Source organism: Eriocheir sinensis, chromosome 19 (assembly GCF_024679095.1).
Source record: "Eriocheir sinensis breed Jianghai 21 chromosome 19, ASM2467909v1, whole genome shotgun sequence".
NCBI classification, from domain to species: domain Eukaryota; kingdom Metazoa; phylum Arthropoda; class Malacostraca; order Decapoda; family Varunidae; genus Eriocheir; species Eriocheir sinensis.
Window position 1 is genome coordinate 6,905,131 of NC_066527.1, and position 18,800 is coordinate 6,923,930.

General features: G+C 40.1%; 1 protein-coding gene across 7 annotated transcripts in view; it reads left to right on the forward strand.

Moving 5' to 3' along the window:
• Positions 1-1,316: 1,316 nt before the first annotated feature.
• LOC127000634 (eukaryotic translation initiation factor 4E-binding protein Mextli-like) overlaps positions 1,317-18,800 on the forward strand; it is an 88,366-nt gene continuing 70,882 nt past the window's right edge. For all 7 annotated transcript variants that reach the window (XR_007754359.1, XR_007754361.1, XR_007754360.1 and 4 more), the window contains exon 1: positions 1,317-1,516. Coding sequence is in view for 4 of the 7 variants with exons in the window: in XM_050864570.1 (XP_050720527.1) it covers positions 1,514-1,516 (3 nt within the window). In the remaining 3 variants the exon portion in view is untranslated. The remainder of the gene's footprint in view (positions 1,517-18,800) is intronic.

An 18,800-nucleotide genomic window follows, 5' to 3' on the forward strand; every position in this document is an offset into this window, starting at 1 on the left:
AGGAGGAGGAGGAGGAAGGAGGAGGGAGATGCTTGTGCGTCTCTATATGGCTTCCCTCCCCCTCCCCCCCTACCCCCATTATGAGAGAGAGAGAGAGAGAGAGAGAGAGAGAGAGAGAGATCTGTAACAGTATTTTTTTCTATTGTTGTTGTTGTTGTCTTATTCTCTCATTCAACAACAACAACAACAACAACAACAACAACAACAGTCTTCCGGGCGGACACAACGATGATGAGGAAGTTCTCTCTCTCTCTCTCTCTCTCTCTCTCTCTCTCTCTCTCTCTCTCTCTCTCTCTCAGTCATCACTCAGGCAGTCAGCTACGAAGAGGAGGAGGAGGAAGAAGAAGAAGAGGAGGAGGAAGAAGAGGAGGAGGAGGAGGTAATAAGGGGAGGAGGAGAAGGAAGAAGAAGGGAGGAGGAAGAGGAGGAGGAAGAAGGGGGAGGAGGAGGAGGAGGAAGAAGAGGCGAGGAAGTAATAAAAATAAAACTTAAGCGTGAGAGAAGGAAGCCAGGGAAAGGAGGAGGAAGAGGAAGAAGAGGAGGAGGAAGAAGAGGGGGAGGAGGAGGAGGAGGGAAGAAGTTTGACGTCTGGCTGGCACTCAACATGACATTATTAACAAACCGGCAACTCAGATTATGGCCGGGGGAACGATGCAAATGGCCACAATCTTCCTCATATTTAACCTCCAATATATCGATAACTACATAACTTACACTGATTCCCTTAACACATGGACATCAAGTAACTCTTCTACTTTATATAGGCACCACGTGAGGGCTTAGAAGTGGCTTTAAGTAGGTGAAAAGTGGGTAAAAGTGAGGTGTGGGTGAGGGTGAGGGTGGTTGCTGATTCTAATAGGTATGGAAAGTTGTCGTACTAAGACTTTTAAGTTATTAATTTCTAGCCTTAAATAACCGTTCCCACTTAAGTAACGATATTCAAGTGAACGTTTTACCATTATCCTACTTTTCATTGTCTATTTGCACTTGTGGAAAGGGTAGATTGATGTTATTTGAGGTATGTTGAGGTATCGTATTAAAGAAAATGAAGGTTCTACTCAACATCATATAATTAACACTTTTTAGTCTTAAAATAACAATATCCACGTAATTAACGGTATCCAAATAAACGTTCTACTAATATCCTACTTGTTGTCGTACATTCATACTTCTTGAAAGGGTAAATTAGTGTTACTGAAGGTTTATAAAAGTTAAACGTGAAGAGTGATTATCGTGTATCTGACAGTGATGGAGGAAAGGGAAGGGGAAGGGGGAGGAGGAGGGGAAAGGAGAGGGTGCCAGAGAGAGAGAGAGAGAGGCCCTTTAACTCCAGTGTGGTGATGACGAGGGTGGTGCAAGGGTGTCTGTCGCTCTTGTGGTGTTGTGGTGGTGTCTAGCGAACGAAGAAAGTTGCGGAGGTGAAGAAAAAGTTGAAAATTATCTCGACTTTCTTTTACTTTCTCTTTTTGTTGCTCTTGTTATTTAAGGAACGAACTCACTCGACGACGTGACTATGGTAAGTGGTATTAATAAGTGGTTGTTTGGTTGTTAGTGTTGTAATATAAGTAATAGTAGTAGTAGTAGTAGTAGTAGAGGTTAGTGTTAGTGGTAGTCGATAGATTTTAGTGGTATTGGTATAGGTAGATATGTTAGTGTAATGGTAGTGGTGTTAGAAGTTAGTGTACGTGGTAGTGTTAGTGGTAGCGGTGTTAGTTGAATTAGTGCTGTAGTTAGTGTGTTAGTGGTGATAGGTAAGTGGTCATAGTAACAGTGGGTGGAAGTTAGTGTTGGTAGTGTTAGTGGAAGCCATGAAAGAAAAGTTAGTGGTAGTTAGAGATTAGAGTAGTGGTTAGTAGTGGTTGTAGTGTTAGTGATAGAGAAGTTACAGTTGTGGTGGTGGTTGAATAGTGTTAGTGGTGGTGGTAGTGACAGTGGTTAGTGGTGGGGATTGTGTTGTGGTGGTGGTATGATTTTGTGTATTGTATTATTTTTTTTTTTTATTTCATGGATATTCGAATGTTTGTTTGTTGTTGTTGTTGTTGTTGCGTGTTGACTTGTTATTCCTGTTTATACTTTCTTGTTTTGATCTGATTATCTTTTTTTTCTTATTTATTTCAACATCATCTACTTATAGTGTGTGTGTGTGTGTGTGTGTGTGTGTGTGTGTTAAGCTGGTTTAGAACGTACGAACCTACACACACACACACACACACACATGCCTGTTTGTTTCTTTGCGTCTGTCTGTCTGTGTGTGTGTGTGTGTGTGTGTGTGTGTGTGTGTGTTAAGCTGGTTTAGAACGTACCAACCTACACACACACACACACACACACACACACACACATGCCTGTTTGTTTCTTTGCGTCTGTCTGTCTGTGTGTGTGTGTGTGTGTGTGTGTGTGTGTGTGTGTGTGTGTCATTCTATTGAAGTGAGTCAGCCGTTGAGAGAGAGAGAGAGAGAGAGAGGGGCGTGGGAGAGAGAAGAGGTGGAAGAGGGCGGTGCCTCTCTCTCTCTCTCTCTCTCTCTCTCTCTCTCTCTCTCTCTCTCTCTCTCTCATTACCTACTTGTGCTTCTTTTTATCGCCTATAATTAATTAGGGATTCAGGTGATACGAGAGAGAGAGAGAGAGAGCGGTGACCTAGTTCTAATCATAATATTTAGTTCAGTGGAATGCGTGATACAATCTTTACCTTATTCTTTCCCACACTTTAAGATTAATTGCGCGCTCTCTCTCTCTCTCTCTCTCTCTCTCTCTGAGAGAGAGAGAGAGAGAGAGAGAGAGAGAGAGAGAAACCTATATGGATGGGTGTTGGTGCACCATTTAAAGAACTGCCTCTCTCTCTCTCTCTCTCTCTCTCTCTCAGTTATTTAATTTCTCCATTATCGTCGTTTGTTTTTGTTGTATTTTTCTTTTTCTTTTTTTCTTTTTCGTCTTTTTCTTTTTCTTTTCTTCTTCACAATCCAATATCGAATCATACTTTTTCTTCTTTCACATACATTTATAAGCGTAATGCACCTGTACTTATTAAGATCAAGAAGAACAGTCATACTTATAATTTATATTCACATTATATATTTAATTTATATGAATAATGTAATGTAAATGTGTTTGAGGATAAAGATGTCTTCGTTTGGCTGCTCAATCTTTTTATATCACATTCGGTAAACTTTTCGTCTTATTCATTCCTTCATTATTTATTTGTTTGGTATATGCATGCGTAATCTGTTTGTAAAGTGCGTTATAAGTATAAATGTTTGTGTTTTGTTGATAATTCCTTTTCTTTACAAGTACTTTCTTTATTTCATTATTAACTTTTCCCAAGATGATTTGCTTTTGAATTGTTTGTACATACGTGGTGGTAAGGCTTTTATGGTTCTTTTAGTGACTCCTGATTGTAAAAAATTATAGTACTCATGTTTATGGTTTGTTTTTCTTTCTTAAATACATAAATTATTTGTTTGTGAAGTGTGTGTTCCCGTGCAATGGCAAGGCTAATATTTTTTTTTTTATTTTCTGTTCGTAAACTTTCATTGTATTTTTTTGTTTATTTCACTTAATTTTTTTCAGTTTCCGAAATACATCAATGGTTTGTTTGCCCAGTGTTTGTGCAATGGTCAAGACTAATCTTATTTTTTTCCTTTCTTATCGTAAACTTTCATTCTATATTTTTTCGTTTATATCACTACTTTTTTCTCTTTCCTAAATACATCAATTGTTTGTTTGCTCAGTGTTTGTGCAATGGTCAAGGGTAATCTTATTTTTTTCCTCTCTGATCGTAAACTTTCATTCAATAATTTTTTCTTTATTTCACTTTACTTTTTTCTCTTTCTTAAATACATCAATGGTTTGTTTGCTCAGTGTTTGTGCAGTGGTCAAGGCTAATCTTATTTTTTTCCTTTCTTATCGTAAACTTTCATTCTATATTTTTCTTGTTAATTTCACTTTACTTTTTTCTCTTTCCCAAATACATCAATTGTTTGTTTTTTGTAAAGCGTGTTTCTGTGCAATGGTTAGGCTAATCTTTTATTATTTTTATTTATGTTCGTAACATTCATTATTTCTTACTTAGACATCATTTACCTTAATTATGAAACCCAAATGCATATATTACTCGTTTGTGAAGTTGTTTGCTTATATTCAATGATTTTTTTTTTACAACAAAATAGACAGCTCAAGGGCACAAAAAAGGAAACAATAATAAAAAAAAGCCCGCTACTTGCTGCTCCTACAAAAAAGAATCAAAAGAGGTGGCCGAAAGAGAGGTCAACTTCGGGAGGTTAGTTTATTCTAGTTTTCTTTCTATATCTATACAGAAAGATTAGAGGAAAGATAGAATGAAAGGAAGAATGAAAGAAAGAAGGAAGGAATAAAGGAAAGAATGAATGAAAAGAAAAATAAAGAAGAGGAGGAGGAGGACAAAAAGAAGAAATAAAAACGAATAAGAAAACGTAATAAAAACAGTATATATCAATGGTATTTTTTTACGTATAAATACATAATTACTATTTCTTATGTGTATTACTCTTTAACGTAATTCCTTCATGCTATCTATCTATCTTCTTTTCCTCTTTATATTTCCTATTTTTTCGACTTTGTATTGTATTTATTTCAGTTTACTTCTTACCTGTCAAGACATAATTAGGTACTATTTGTTATGCGTATTACTGTATGTATGTATGTATGTATGTTTGTATGATGTAAGATTATTAACTATTTTCTTCTCCTTAGTTATGTTCTCATTTCTTTTATTTAATTTACGTATATTCATTTTTTTTATTATTATTACAGCGAGGTTATGAAAGCAGGTCACCGGTGAGACTCATATATTCTGTTTTTCTTACGTTTTTTTATTGTCTTATTTATTTTTTTTCTTCCTTCTCTTCTTTCTTTATTACTTTTCTTATTCGCTTTTATTTCTTTTTATTTCCTTCTCTTCTTTCTTTATTACTTTTCTTATTCATTTTATATCTTTTTTTCCTCTTCCTCCTTTCTTTTTTTATTGCTTTTATCTTGTTCGCTTTATTTTTTTCGTTTTTTTCCTCCTCCACTTTCTTTCTTTTTCTTTCCTGCTGTTTGTCGTTCTTTCTTCTTTGTTTTCTTCTTTTCTCCTGTTTCTTTTTCTTCTCCACTCTCTTTTCCTTCTCTCTTCTTTTTTTCATCATTATCATCTTCTTCTTCTTCTTCTTCTTCTTCTTCTTCTTCTTCTTCTTCTTTTTCTTTTTTTCACTCTTCCTCCTCCTCCTTATCTTTCTTTTTCATCGTAACCACCACCACCATCACCTCTCCCATCCTCCTCCTTCCTCTTGAAAACATGAAGTGTACAGGTATTAGTCGGCTTTCAAAATCATACTTGTTACATAATGACGATGTTTGATTAGCTGTGAAGTATGCAGTTGTATATAATTAGGCTATGAAATTATTTGTGATCTTATTCGCTAAACCGTTTATTTTTTTTTTTAAGTTTGTTTTAGATTTCATTTTCTTTGTTTTTCTCTTGTTTTGAATTTTGTCTCGCTTTGTTTTGTGCTTTTTATTTCTCTTTATTTATTCATGTGCGTTTTTATCTCCTATTCGCTATATTGTATTGTCTTTATTTACCTTGTGTTCATCCATGTCTTTTTATCTCCCATTCTCTGTACTGTTTAATCTTTATTCATCTTTTTATCTATCCACCTTTTCATTTAGCCTGTTCGTCATACAGTCTTACATTGTTATATACTTACTATCCACTTAACTATCTATCTCTAGCTCTATCTACCTATCTATTTCCCTCCCTATCTATCTATATAACACCCTCTTCACTTCCCTCCATATCTATCTATTCACTATCTATTCTATCTATTATATTCCGTCTATTATATTCTGTCTATCTATTCACTCCATATCTATCTATTCACTTCCCTCCATTTCTATCTACAGCTCTATCTACCTCTATCTATTTCCCCCCCATATCTATCTGTATATCACTTTATCTACATCTGTATCTATCTCTTAAAGTATTTATCTACTGTTTGATATCCTGTCTCATCTACTTTTACGTTCTTATCTCTGTCTATCATTTATTTACGTTCAGCGTGTTGCATCTATATCTATCCATCTATTATTACCTACTATCTATCTGTCGATGTATATTTATCTATCTCCATCATTCCACCACTGCCAATAGCTATTCATTCTCGCTCTGTTTGCTAGTTTAAATACACGCACTCGCTAGTTTCGTTTATGACGGTATATGGTGATTAACGCCGAGTAACTGTTCTTTAATTACACGCTTAGAAAACATAATAAACAGTGGAGAGTTTGTAGGTAACAGCTGGCGTGTGTGTGTGTGTGTGTGTGCGTGTGTGTGTGTGTGTGTGTGTGTACGTTATTATTTTTTTTTGTAGCGAAAGCAATGACTGTGCGTTTTTTCAGAGAGAGAGAGAGAGAGGTGCTTAGTGAAATGAGCAAGCAGGGAGCGTGTTGTAGGGAAGGGAGGGGAGAATGGGGAGGGGAAGGGGAGAGAGAGATAGGGAGGAATATAGATGAAGGGAGAGGAGGAGGAGGAGGAGGAGGAGGCCTGTTAGTGATATTACAAGCATTCTTACATACGCACACACCCCTACATACACATACACGCATACATACATACATACGCACACACATACATAATGACATACATGATCATTTTTTTTTTTTTACATTTCTGCAGTAGTAGTAGTAGTAGTAGTAGTAGTAGTAGTAGTAGTAGTAGTAGTAGTTGTTGTTGTTGTTCTTCTTGTTCTTGTTCTTCTTGTTTTTGTTCTTGTTCTTCTTTTTCTTCTTTTTCTTCTTCAATATCATCATCATCAATTAACTATTATGTTTTTTCTCTCCATATTCTTCTCGCATTTTCTTTTTTCTTCTCTTATTCTTCCTCTCTCTCCTCTATTTGACAAGTGATCCATTAATTCATCAGTGTTTATGTTTTGTATCCTATTTATAAATCATCAAGTGCCTTTCCTCTTAATCAGTATCTAATTTATTGAAAGTCATATATTTTCTTTCACTTATTTGCTTGTTTATCACCTACATTTAATACATTTCCATTCTACTAGCAACCATTTTTCATTACTAGTCATTTGTTATATATTTTCTTTCACTTATTTATTATTATTTGCGTTTTTTTTCTACCTACACTTAACATATACTTTACATTCTACTAACAATCATTTTTCGTTACTAGTCATTTTGTTATATATTTTCTTTCACTTATTTGCTTATTTACTATCTACTTTCTATACTTTACATTCTACTTACAATCACTTTTCATTACTAGTCATTTTGTTATATATTTTCTTTCACTTATTTGCTTGTTTATTATCTACATTCATTCTACTACAACCATTTTCCATTGCTAGTAATTTTTTTATCTATTTCTTCATTCTATCAAAAGTACAAAAGTTTGCGTCATAATCAGGTGCTTATAATTACCTTCTAAATGGCGCTTAAGTGGCGGCTGTTATAAACTTTTCTTTCCTCTATCTTTTTTTTTTCTTGTATATTTTGCGTAATGTATGCAGCAACGCGTCCGGAGAGAGAGAGAGAGAGAGAGGTCAAGGTGGGTCATATGAAATAAAAACTCGTATTACATTATTATTATTATCATTATTATCTTTTTTATTATTATCATTATTATTATCTTCTTCTTCTTCTTCTTGATATTATTATTATTATTATTATTATTATTATTATTATTATTATTATTATTATTATCATCATCATCATTATCATTATTGCTGTTGTTATCATTTTCATTTTCATCATTTAGTTTATTTATTTATATACATTTATTTTCCTTCCTTTATTATCGAGATAAATAGATAGATACATGAATCAATATCAAATAAATGCTATATAAATAAAGTTAAAAATAAAGATGGATAAAAAACAGGTATGATAATATTTCAAAATCTTTCAAGCATAAAAATAACTGAACTTTCAACGTGTAATTGGGTTATTTTTTTCGTCTTAACATTTGTGGTTTCGAAGCGGATTTAAAAATGTGTTATGAAGCTTCGTGACCCAGAGAGAGAGAGAGAGAGAGACACTGGTTCATAAAAAAGAGAAATAAAACAACGAGGAAGTGAAAGAAAAGTATGTGTGTGTGTGTGTGTGTGTCAGTCATAGAGAGAGAGAGAGAGAGAGAGAGACGGATAGATTGAGGAATTTCGTCTCGTCATTCTCATTTTCTCTTTCCTCATACTTCCTCCTCCTCTTCCTCCTCTTTCTCCTCCTCCTCCTCCGATGGAAAGTGAGGCGTCTTGGGTAACCCGCCATTAACGTGTACGAGACTTTAGTGTTGCGTACGAAACACTTTGCTGACCGGTGCGTTGCGATAATACTCTAGGAGGGTTGCGTACGAGACTTCGGGCGAGGGTGCGGTGAGGGAACACGCACGACACATTCTTCTTCAGCACTACACTTCCTTATTGATTTTTTGATGATTCGAGGCTTCAGTCGGGTGCTTGAGGCTTCATTTGGGTGTTTAAAGCTTCATTTGTGTGCTCGAGGCTTCATTTGGGTGTTTAAAGCTTCATTTGTGTGCTCGAGGCTTCATTTGGGTGTTAAAAGCTTCATTTGTGTGCTCGAGGCTTCATTTGAGTGTTTAAAGGTTTATTTGTGTGCTCGAGGCTTCATTTGGGTGTTAAAAGCTTCATTTATGTGTTCGAGGCTTCATTTGAGTGTTTAAAGGTTTATTTGTGTGCTCGAGGCTTCATTTGGGTGTATAAAGCTTCATTTGTGTGCTCGAGGCCTCATTTGGGTGTATAAAGCTTCATTTGTGTGCTCGAGGCCTCATTTGGGTGTATAAAGCTTCATTTGTGTGCTCGAGGCTTCATTTGGGTGTATAAAGCTTCATTTGTGTGCTTGAGGCTTCATTTGGGTGTTAAAAGCTTCATTTGTGTGCTCGAGGCTTCATTTGAGTGTTTAAAGGTTTATTTGTGTGCTCGAGGCTTCATTTGGGTGTTAAAAGCTTCATTTATGTGTTCGAGGCTTCATTTGAGTGTTTAAAGGTTTATTTGTGTGCTCGAGGCTTCATTTGGGTGTATAAAGCTTCATTTGTGTGCTTGAGGCTTCATTTTCTGTTCTCGAGGCTTCATTTGTGTGCTCGAGGCTTCATTTTCTGTTCTCGAGGCTTCATTTGTGTGCTTGAGGCTTCATTTTCTGTTCTTGAGGCTTCATTTGGGTGTTTAAAGCTTCATTTGTGTGCTCGAGGCTTCATTTTCTGTTCTTGAGGCTTCATTTGGGTGTTTAAAGCTTCATTTGTGTGCTCGAGGCTTCATTTTCTGTTCTTGAGGCTTCATTTGGGTGTTTAAAGCTTCATTTATGTGCTCGAGGCTTCATTTTCTGTTCTCGAGGCTTCATTTGTGTGCTCGAGGCTTCATTTTCTGTTTTCGAGGCTTCATTTGGGTGTTTAAAGCTTCATTTGTGTGCTCGAGGCTTCTTTTTCTGTTCTCGAGGCTTCATTTGGGTGTTTAAAGCTTCATTTGTGTGCTCGAGGCTTCATTTTCTGTTCTTGAGGCTTCATTTGGGTGTTTAAAGCTTCATTTGTGTGCTCGAGGCTTCATTACTATTTATGCCATTTGTTGAGCCTACCTTAGCCTACCATACCTTCCCCTTCCCTCAGTTTAACTACCCTCTTACTCCTCTCTCCCCTTTCTTTCCTCTTCATTTTCTTCCCCCTTTCTTTCTTTTCCCTCTAACTTCCTATCCCCTTCTCTCCTCTCCTCCACTCCCCTTCATCTTCCCCTTTTCTTCCTCTCACTTCTCTTTTCTTGTCATTTCCCCCTTCATTCCTTCCCCCTCTTCATTTTCTTCCCTTTTTCTTTCTTTTCCCTCTAACTTCCTATCCCCTTCTCTCCTCGCCTCTCCACTCCCCTTCATCTTCCCCTTTTCTTCCCTTCACTTCTCTTCTCTTCTCGCCTTTCCCCCTTCATTCCTTCCTCCTCTTTATTTTCTTCCCCCTTTCTTTCTTTCCCCTCTAACTTCCTATCCCCTTCTCTCTCCTCTCCTCCACTCCCCTTCATCTTCCCCTTTTCTTCCCTTCACTTCTCTTCTCGTCATTTCCCCTTCATTCTTTCCTCTTTATTTTCTTCCCTCTTTCTGTCTTTTCCCTCTAACTTCCTATCCCCTTCTCTCTCCTCTCCTCCACTCCCCTTCATCTTCCCCTTTTCTTCCCTTCACTTCTCTTCTCTTCTCGCCTTTCCCCCTTCATTCCTTCCTCTTCTTCATTTTCTTCCCTCTTTCTTTCTTTTCCCTCTAACTTCCTATTCCCTTCTCTCTCCTCTCCTCCACTCCCCTTCATCTTCCCCTTTTCTTCCCCTCTCTTCTCTTCTCGCCTTTACCCCTTAATTCATTCATTCCTCTTCATTTTCTTCCCCCTTTCTGTCTTTCCCCTTTAACATCCTATCCCCTTCTCCTCTCCTCCACTCCCCTTCATCTTCCCCTTTTCTTCCTCTCACTTATCTTCTCGTTATTTCCCTTTCATTCCTTCTCCTTTATAATGGTATGATGCACCACAACGAGGCTTCCCATTGTAATCACTCGACCGTGGCTCCCCTTAATGCCTGTGATGAAGCCCTTCCCCTTCCTCCCTAGGCAATCACGGCAGATCCCGCCTTCAGGAGATTATGACCCTGTTGATACTACCATCGGGGATTTTAGTGATAAGTATTCACATGGAGTAGTCTCTGGGTCGTACTAAAAGACACTTCGTCGCCCAAGAACACATATTTGACAAAGCTTTCATAGGAGTTGTGTGCATTTTCAGGAGTAGTTTTATGACCCTGGTGGTAGTTTGACCCTTCTTCTGTACCATGAGTAGTAGTCTCTGGGTCGTATTAAAGACACTTCGTCGCCCAAGAACACATATTTGACAAAGCTTTCGTAGGAGTTGTGTGCATTTTCAGGAGTAGTTTTATGACCCTGGTGGTAGTTTGACCCTTCTTCTGTACCGTGAGGAGTAGTCTCTGGGTCGTATTAAAGACACTTCGTCGCCCAAGAACACATATTTGACAAGGCTTTCGTAGGAGTTGTGTGCATTTTCAGGAGTAGTTTTATGACCCTGGTGGTAGATTGATCCTTCTTCTGTACCATGAGGAGTAGTCTCTGGGTCGTATTAAAGACACCTCGTCGCCCAAGAACACATATTTGACAAAGCTTTCATAGGAGTTGTGGGCATTTTCAGGAGTAGTTTTATGACCCTGGTGGTAGTTTGACCCTTCTTCTGTACCGTGAACCTCAATAAACACTCATTAGAACCCGACTGACCTCCTCTTTGACCTTTAGAAATAGCTGATGTGAGAAGCAAAAGTGTCTTATAATGCCGATCTAAGTTCCCCCCAATTTTTCGTTTCTCCTTTTTTTATTTTTCTTCGCTTTTATTTTCTTTCCTTTCGCTTTTTATTCTTTTTCTTTTCATTTCTTTTTTCTTTTCTTCTCTTCGCTTATCTTCTCCTTTTCTGCTGTTTTTTTTTATTTTATTTTTCTTTTCTCCTTTATTTTTTTCTTATTTTTCTTCGCTTCCTTTCTTTCCTTTTCGCTGTTTATTCTTTTTCTTTTCTTTTTTTCTTTTCTTCTCTCCTCTTATCTTTTCTGCTGTTCTTTTTATTTTCTTTTTCGTTTCTCCTTTTTTTTTCTTAATTTTTCTTCGCTTTTTTCTTTCCTTTTCGCTTTTTATTCTTTTTCTTTTAATTTCTTTTCTTTTTTTCTCTTCGCTTCTTTTCTCCTTTTCCGCTGTTCTTTTTATTTTCTTTTTCGTTTCTCTCTTTTTTTCTTCGCTTTCTTTTTTCTTTCCTTTTCGCTTTTTATTGTTTTTCTTTTAATTTCTTTTCTTTTTTTTCTCTTCGCTTCTCCTTTTCCGCTGTTCTTTTCATTTTCTTTTTCGTTTCTCCTTTTTTCTGATTTTTCTTAGCTTTCTTTTTTCTTTCCTTTTCGCTTTATTCTTTTCTTTTCCGTTCTTTTCTTTGTTTCTTCTTTCTGTTCTGTTCTCTTTTCCTTTTATGCTGTTCTTTTCACTTACCTTTTCGTTTCTCTTATTTTTTCTTCGTTTTTTTTCTTTCCTTTTCCTGTTATTTCCTTTCTTTCCTTCTCTTCTCTTATCTTCTCCTCTTCCTTTATTCTTGTATTTCACTCAATTTCCGTCACTAAAAGAAACTTCCTGCATACCTAGACTACACTTTCCCAAATACATCACCATCACCATCATCATCAGTACCAGACATTATAATATACAAGGTATTTTAGGAGTTTATTTTTGTTTTGGTAGCTTTCAAACCACCCCGGGGTCTCGAACGTGGGGACATGGCTATTAATCATCTTGGCGTTGTTGCGATACTTTGGGGCGAGTGAGCGTTGATGGGTCACGTAGTACGATACTTTCTGATCCTGTACGACACTTCACTTCCTTGTTGCCTAAAAAAAAGTCGGTTCACCCAATTCTGAAGTGTGCATTATCGCGCAACGGCAACCTGCAGCCACATGGCGTATCCGATTTCGTGGATGCTGTGTGCTAGCCTACGCACAGTAAACAGTCGTGAGTGTCAATAAAATGCAGGCAACAATAACAAATACCGTTAATTACAGTCGATTTTGAGTAAAAAAATATTAGTGATGTCGCAAATACCTGTTTAACTAATATAAAGCCTGCTAATTTTCTCGGTGGTGGACAGCTTCGATTCTGTTTAATAATCATAATCAACGATCTTGTAAATTAACAAAACAGTTATTTGTGATATTAATAAAAAAATTAACTTATAATCGACTGTAATTGCTGGTATTCGTTATTGGTGCCTGCATATTATTGACACTAACGACTGTTTGCTAGGCGTAGGCCAGCACACAGTAGCCACGAAATCGGACACGCCGTGTGGCTGCAGGTTGCCGTAGCGCGATAATGCACACTTCAGACTCGGGTGAACCCACTTTTTTTATAGTGTATGATGTGCTTTGTTGTGTTTTTGTTTTGTTTTGTACGATATTTACGATGATGTGATTGTTATTGTTTCCTTCACCTCTCTTTTTTTTTTTTCTTTCCCTTTTTCTTGTTCTGCCTATTCTTGTTGTTATTGTTGTTCTTCTTTTTCCATTTCTTTTTCTCTATCTCTCTTCGTCTTTTTCTTCTTCTTTTTCCTTTTTTCCACTCTGTCTTCTACTTCCTTCGTCTTTTTCTTCTTTTTCTTTTTTTCCCTCTGTCTTCTACTTTCTTCTTCTTTTTCTTCTCCTTCCTCTTCTAATTTCTTTTTTCTTCTTCCATTATGAAGTTTGTGATCCTGAAGAAATGAAAATATTAAATGCATATGAACCTACTTTTGTGCGACTATATTATTTTCATCATCATTATCTTCATTACGTAACTTTTTTTGTATTTTAATTACTGTCAAATAATGTATAAAAATCTACTTATACGGAATATAAAGAGTGTAAATACTGCGTTTTGTTGCCTTGTGTGTGTGTGTGTGTGTGTGTGTGTCTGTGTGTGTGTGTGTGTGTGTGTAGTTGGCAACCGCATGCGTGTTTGTACGTTAGTTTGTGTCTTCTAAAAGTAACTTCCTTGTGTGTCAATCCTTTCGTTTTCCCCTTTCCTTCCCCCTTCCTCCTCCTCTTCCCCTTCCCCTCACTTCCCCTTCCCTCGTTTTCCCCTTCCCTTCCCCCTTCCTCCTCTTCCCCTTCCCCTCACTTCCCCTTCCCTCGTTTTCCCCTTCCCTTCCCCCTTCCTCCTCTTCCCCTTCCCCTCACTTCCCCTTCCCTCGTTTTCCCTTCCTTCCCCTTCCTCCTCTTCCCCTTCCCCTCACTTCCCCGTCCCTCGTTTTCCCCTTCCCTTCCCCCTTCCTCCTCTTCCCCTTCCCCTCACTTCCCCTTCCCTCGTTTTCCCCTTTCCTTCCCCCTTCCTTCTCTTCCCCTTCCCCTCACTTCCCCTTCGTTCGTTTTCCCCTTTCCTTCCCCCTTCCTCCTCTTCCCCTTCCCTCACTTCCCTTCCCTCCTTTTCCCCTTCCTCCCTCCTCCTCTTCCCCTTCCCCTCACGTCCCCTTCCCTCGCTTTTCCCCTTCCCTCCCCTCCCTCCTCCTCTTCCCCTTCCCCTCACTTCCCCTTCCCTCGCTTTTCCCCTTCCCCTGGAGACTAGCAAGCACAACTAAATAACGATCGGAACCGTTTACAGACCTCCAAAGCAACAAGAAGCGGACGACGAAGCGCGGTACGCAGAAATCCACCGTAACGCAAAACAAACAATCAGACATTATCGGGCACTTTAAATGTGACAACATAGAATGGACAACGATGATTGGAGATCTGTAGGGTAACAGATAGCTCGAAATTTTAGAAGACACTTTTCTTACTCAGATAGTTACCAAAACGACGAGGAAAATAACATATTAGACCTAGTACTCGTGAGTGATTCAGATCTCACACGTGAATGTCAAGTCGGCGAAAAGCTGGATGGTTGCGACCATCACCTAATCCGCCTAAATATCAGAACAGACCATGAACTCACCGAAAACACGTCCAAGATTCCAGACTACAAAAGAGCCAATTTTAATTTCGCTCGTGAGCTGCTAACCCAGACAACTTGGGAACCCGTGACCTACACTCCTGTGGACGGAGCGTGGAATGGCTTCAAGAACAAACTCCTGGAGGTAGAGAGAACAACTGTTCCCATGAAGACAAGGAGAACAAATAATGCCACAAGCCCGCCATGGATGACTACCCAGGTTCGACGGGCGATTAATTTAAAGAAGAGAAAATACAACTCGCTCAAAGAAAACGGCACTGACGAGGCACGCGAACAATACCATCAAAGCCTCAGAGCTTGCAGAACACTCATTCGCCAACGTAAACGCGACTATGAAAAGCAAATTGCACGCGAAGCCAAGTCCAACCCGAAAAAGTTCTTCACGTATATAAGAACCGAAAAGAAGACAAAAAGCAATATCGGTCCCTTAAAAGATGAAAGTGACGTACTAACACAGGACAGTAGCCAAATGGTCGAAATCCTAAACAGAAACTTCGCTTCTGTGTTCACGGTCGAGAATACCCAGTCCGTACCCGAGAGCCCTACCCCACCGATGGGAATCACTCCCCTAGAAATTGGCACAATCGAAGAACGGGATGTGAAGAAGTACCTAGACAAACTCGAGACAAACAAGTCCACCGGACCCGACGATTTGTCACCCAGGCTGCTCAAGGAACTCAAGCAGCAAATCCTCAAGCCACTCACCACCATCTACAATCTGTCACTACAACAAAACAAAGTCCCAAAAGACTGGAAACAAGCGAACGTAACTCCGATCTACAAAAAGGGAGACAAAAGTGTGGCCCTAAACTACAGACCAATCAGCCTGACCTCTGTGGCGGGAAAAATCCTCGAGAAGATCATCAGAGACAAACTCGTTAGGTTCCTTGAAGACAACAACATCATTTCCGATGCTCAGCACGGTTTCAGGAACAAGCGCTCATGCTTAACCAATTTATTGGACTTCTTCCAAGGTATCTATGAAAACTGGGATAATCATATCCCCAGCGATGTTATATATCTAGACTTTCAGAAAGCCTTTGACAAAGTGCCACACGAAAGACTCCTCAAGAAACTCAAGTCGGCGGGATTACGCGGCAATCTGACAGCGTGGATCAAGGACTGGCTCACTGGAAGAAAACAACGAGTTGTACTCAACGGACAGGCCTCCGAGTGGCTCCCGGTCACAAGTGGAGTGCCACAGGGGTCAGTGCTGGGACCCATACTTTTCATCATATATATCAACGACCTGGAACTAGGATTGAAATCCAATCTTTCAAAATTTGCCGACGACACAAAGGTGGGTGGGAAGGCCCGCACAACGGCAGACTGCAAAATTATCCAGAGAGACCTGGACCAGATCACTCGGTGGTCAGAAAAATGGCAGATGTCCTTCAACACTGCCAAATGTAAAGTAATGCATATCGGATCCAGAAACAGCAACCACAGATACCACATGGGTGGCGAACCACTACATGTTGTGCAAGAGGAAAGAGACCTCGGGGTCACCATCAGCAGTGACTTGAAACAAATAAAACACTGCAAGTCCGCCTGTAAGAAAGCCAATACAATGCTTGGGTTCATATCGAGGAACTTCGAATACAAGACGCCGGGAGTTATGTTATCCTTGTACAATTCGCTGGTAAGGCCCCACCTGGAATACGCCGTGCAATTCTGGTCTCCTAATTACAGGAAAGACATTGAATTACTTGAGAGAGTACAGCGCCGCGCCACGAAGATGATACCATCACTGAGGACGAAACCCTATGAAGAGCGACTCGAGCGACTCAACCTCTTCACGTTGGAAAAGAGACGCCTGCGGGGAGACATGATACAAGTCTTTAAGTACCTGAACAAGCTCAGCAACGTTGATCACTCCAAACTCTTCACGCTACAAACCAACCTGAGAACAAGAAACAACGGAAAAACAATTCAAGCAAAGCGATGCAATACCGACATCGGCAGGAGTTATTTCTCGAATAGAGTTGTTCGCCACTGGAACAGCCTTCCTGCAGAAGTGGTTAGCGCAGAGACCATCAACTCCTTCAAGAAACGCATTGATCGCCACTTTGCTGCATCGGGAGTGAACTGAACGTTCCCAAGAGTAGATACACAAATGCTTTAATCCTTCCCTGCAAGCCACTCCTGTGGCAAACGGATTGATTAAATCACTGAACGCAGGCAGCCTAGTAATGAGCCAACAGGCTTTCTGCTGCCAGCTAGTCCATGTTTCCCTCCTCCTCTTCCCCTTCCCCTCACTTCCCCTTCCCTCGCTTTTCCCCTTCCCTCCCCTCCCTCCTCCTCTTCCCCTTCCCCTCACTTCCCCTTCCCCTCACTTCCCCTTCCCTCGTTTTCCCCTTCCCTTCTTCCTTCTCTTCCCCTTCCCCTCACTTCCCCTTCCCTCGCTTTTCCCCTTCCCTTCCCCCTTCCTTCTCCTCTTCCCCTTCCCCTCACTTCCCCTTCCCCTCACTTCCCCTTCCCTCGTTTTCCCCTTCCCTTCCCCCTTCCTTCTCTTCCCCTTACCCTCACTTCCCCTTCCCTCGCTTTTCCCTTCCTTCCCCTTCCTTTCTTCCCTTCATTTCCCCTTCCCTCGTTTTCCCCTTTCCTTCCCCCTTCCTCCTCTTCCCCATCCCCTCCTTCCCCTTCCCTCCTTTTCCCCTTCCTCCTCCCTCCTCCTCTTCCCCTTCCCTCACTTCCCTCGCTTTTCCCCTTCCTCCTCCTCCCCTCTTCCCCTTCCCCTCACTTCCCCTTCCCTCGCTTTTCCCCTTCCCTCCCCTTCCTCCTCCTCTTCCCCTTCCCCTCACTTCCCCTTCCCTCGCTTTTCCCTTGCCTTCCTCCTTATTTCCCTTCCCCTTCCCTGCAAACCAACTCAAGAACTAGAAATAACGGTTTACCCATTTAGTCGAGTCGATGTAACACAGACATTGGAAGGAGTTTCTTTTCAAACCGAGTCACCCGCCACTGGAACAACCTTCCCTCAGAAGTAATAAATGCGAATACCATCAACTCCTTCAAATATAGAATCAACCGTCATTTCGCTGCGTCGGGAGTAAACTGAATATCAAGGTGCTTTCATCTGCTCCTCAATATCGAGGTGCTTTCATCTGCTCCTCAATATCAAGGTGCTGTCATCTGCTCCTCAATATCAAGGTGCTTTCATCTGCTCCTCAATATCAAGGTGCTTTCATCTGCTCCTCAATATCAAGGTGCTTTCATCTGCTCATCAAGCCCCAAGTGGCTGTCGAGCAGATTAAATCACCAAAGCGGGCGACCTCGTAATGAGCCAATAGGCCTTTTGTTGCCTGCATATCGATGTTTTCATGTTTCCTTTTCCTTCCCTTCCCTTCCTCATCCGTCTTCCTTCTTCCCCATATCTCTCCGGTCCAACCTCCCTCCCCTCCCACTCCCATTACTCACCCACTCCTCTTCCCCAAACCTTCCCCTTCCCTCAGTTTAACCACCCTCTTACTCCTCTCTCCCCTCTCCCTTCTCTTTACTTTCTTCTTCCTTTCTTTCTTTTCCCCTCTAGCTTCCTATCCTCTTCTCCCCCCTCCCCCCCCCCCTTCATCTTCCCCTTAACTTCACTTCACTTCTCGTCATTTCCCCTTCATTCCTTCTCCCGTTCACTTCCTATCTCCTTAACATCCTTCCCTCTTTCCTCATTTCCTTCCCCTCTTCTTCCCTCCCTTTCCACCTCCCCTCTCTCCTCTGTTTACCTTCCTCTCCTCCTCCCACCCACCTCTCTCTCTCTCTCTCTCTCTCTCTCTCTCTCTCTCTCTCTCTCTCTCTCTCTCTCTCTCTCTCTCTCTCTCTCTCTCTCTTCGACGTCATTATTATTATTATTATTATTATTATTATTATTATTATTATTATTATTATTATTATTATTATTATTTTCATCGACATTTCTTTTTCTCTTTCTTTGTGCAATATAAATTTTTTTCTCCTCCTCCTCCTCCCATTATTTTCCCTTCTACATTTCTTTCTCTCCCTCCTCCTCCTTTTTCTCCTACTCCTCCTCCTCTTAGAACCACGAGTCAGTGCAGTGAGGGAAAACGAGAGAGAGAGAGAGAGAGAGAGAGAGAGAGAGAGAGACGTCACTATCACCAACTCATCGCTACTTATAAACTGAAAGACAGAAATAGAGAGAGAGAGAGAGAGAGAGAGAGAGGAAGCTGAAAATTAATGATGTAGAAAAAGAAAGGAAGGAAGAAGGAAAGAGAGGAAGAGAGAATTAGAAAGACGGAAAGAAGAGAGGAAGAGGAAGGAAGAG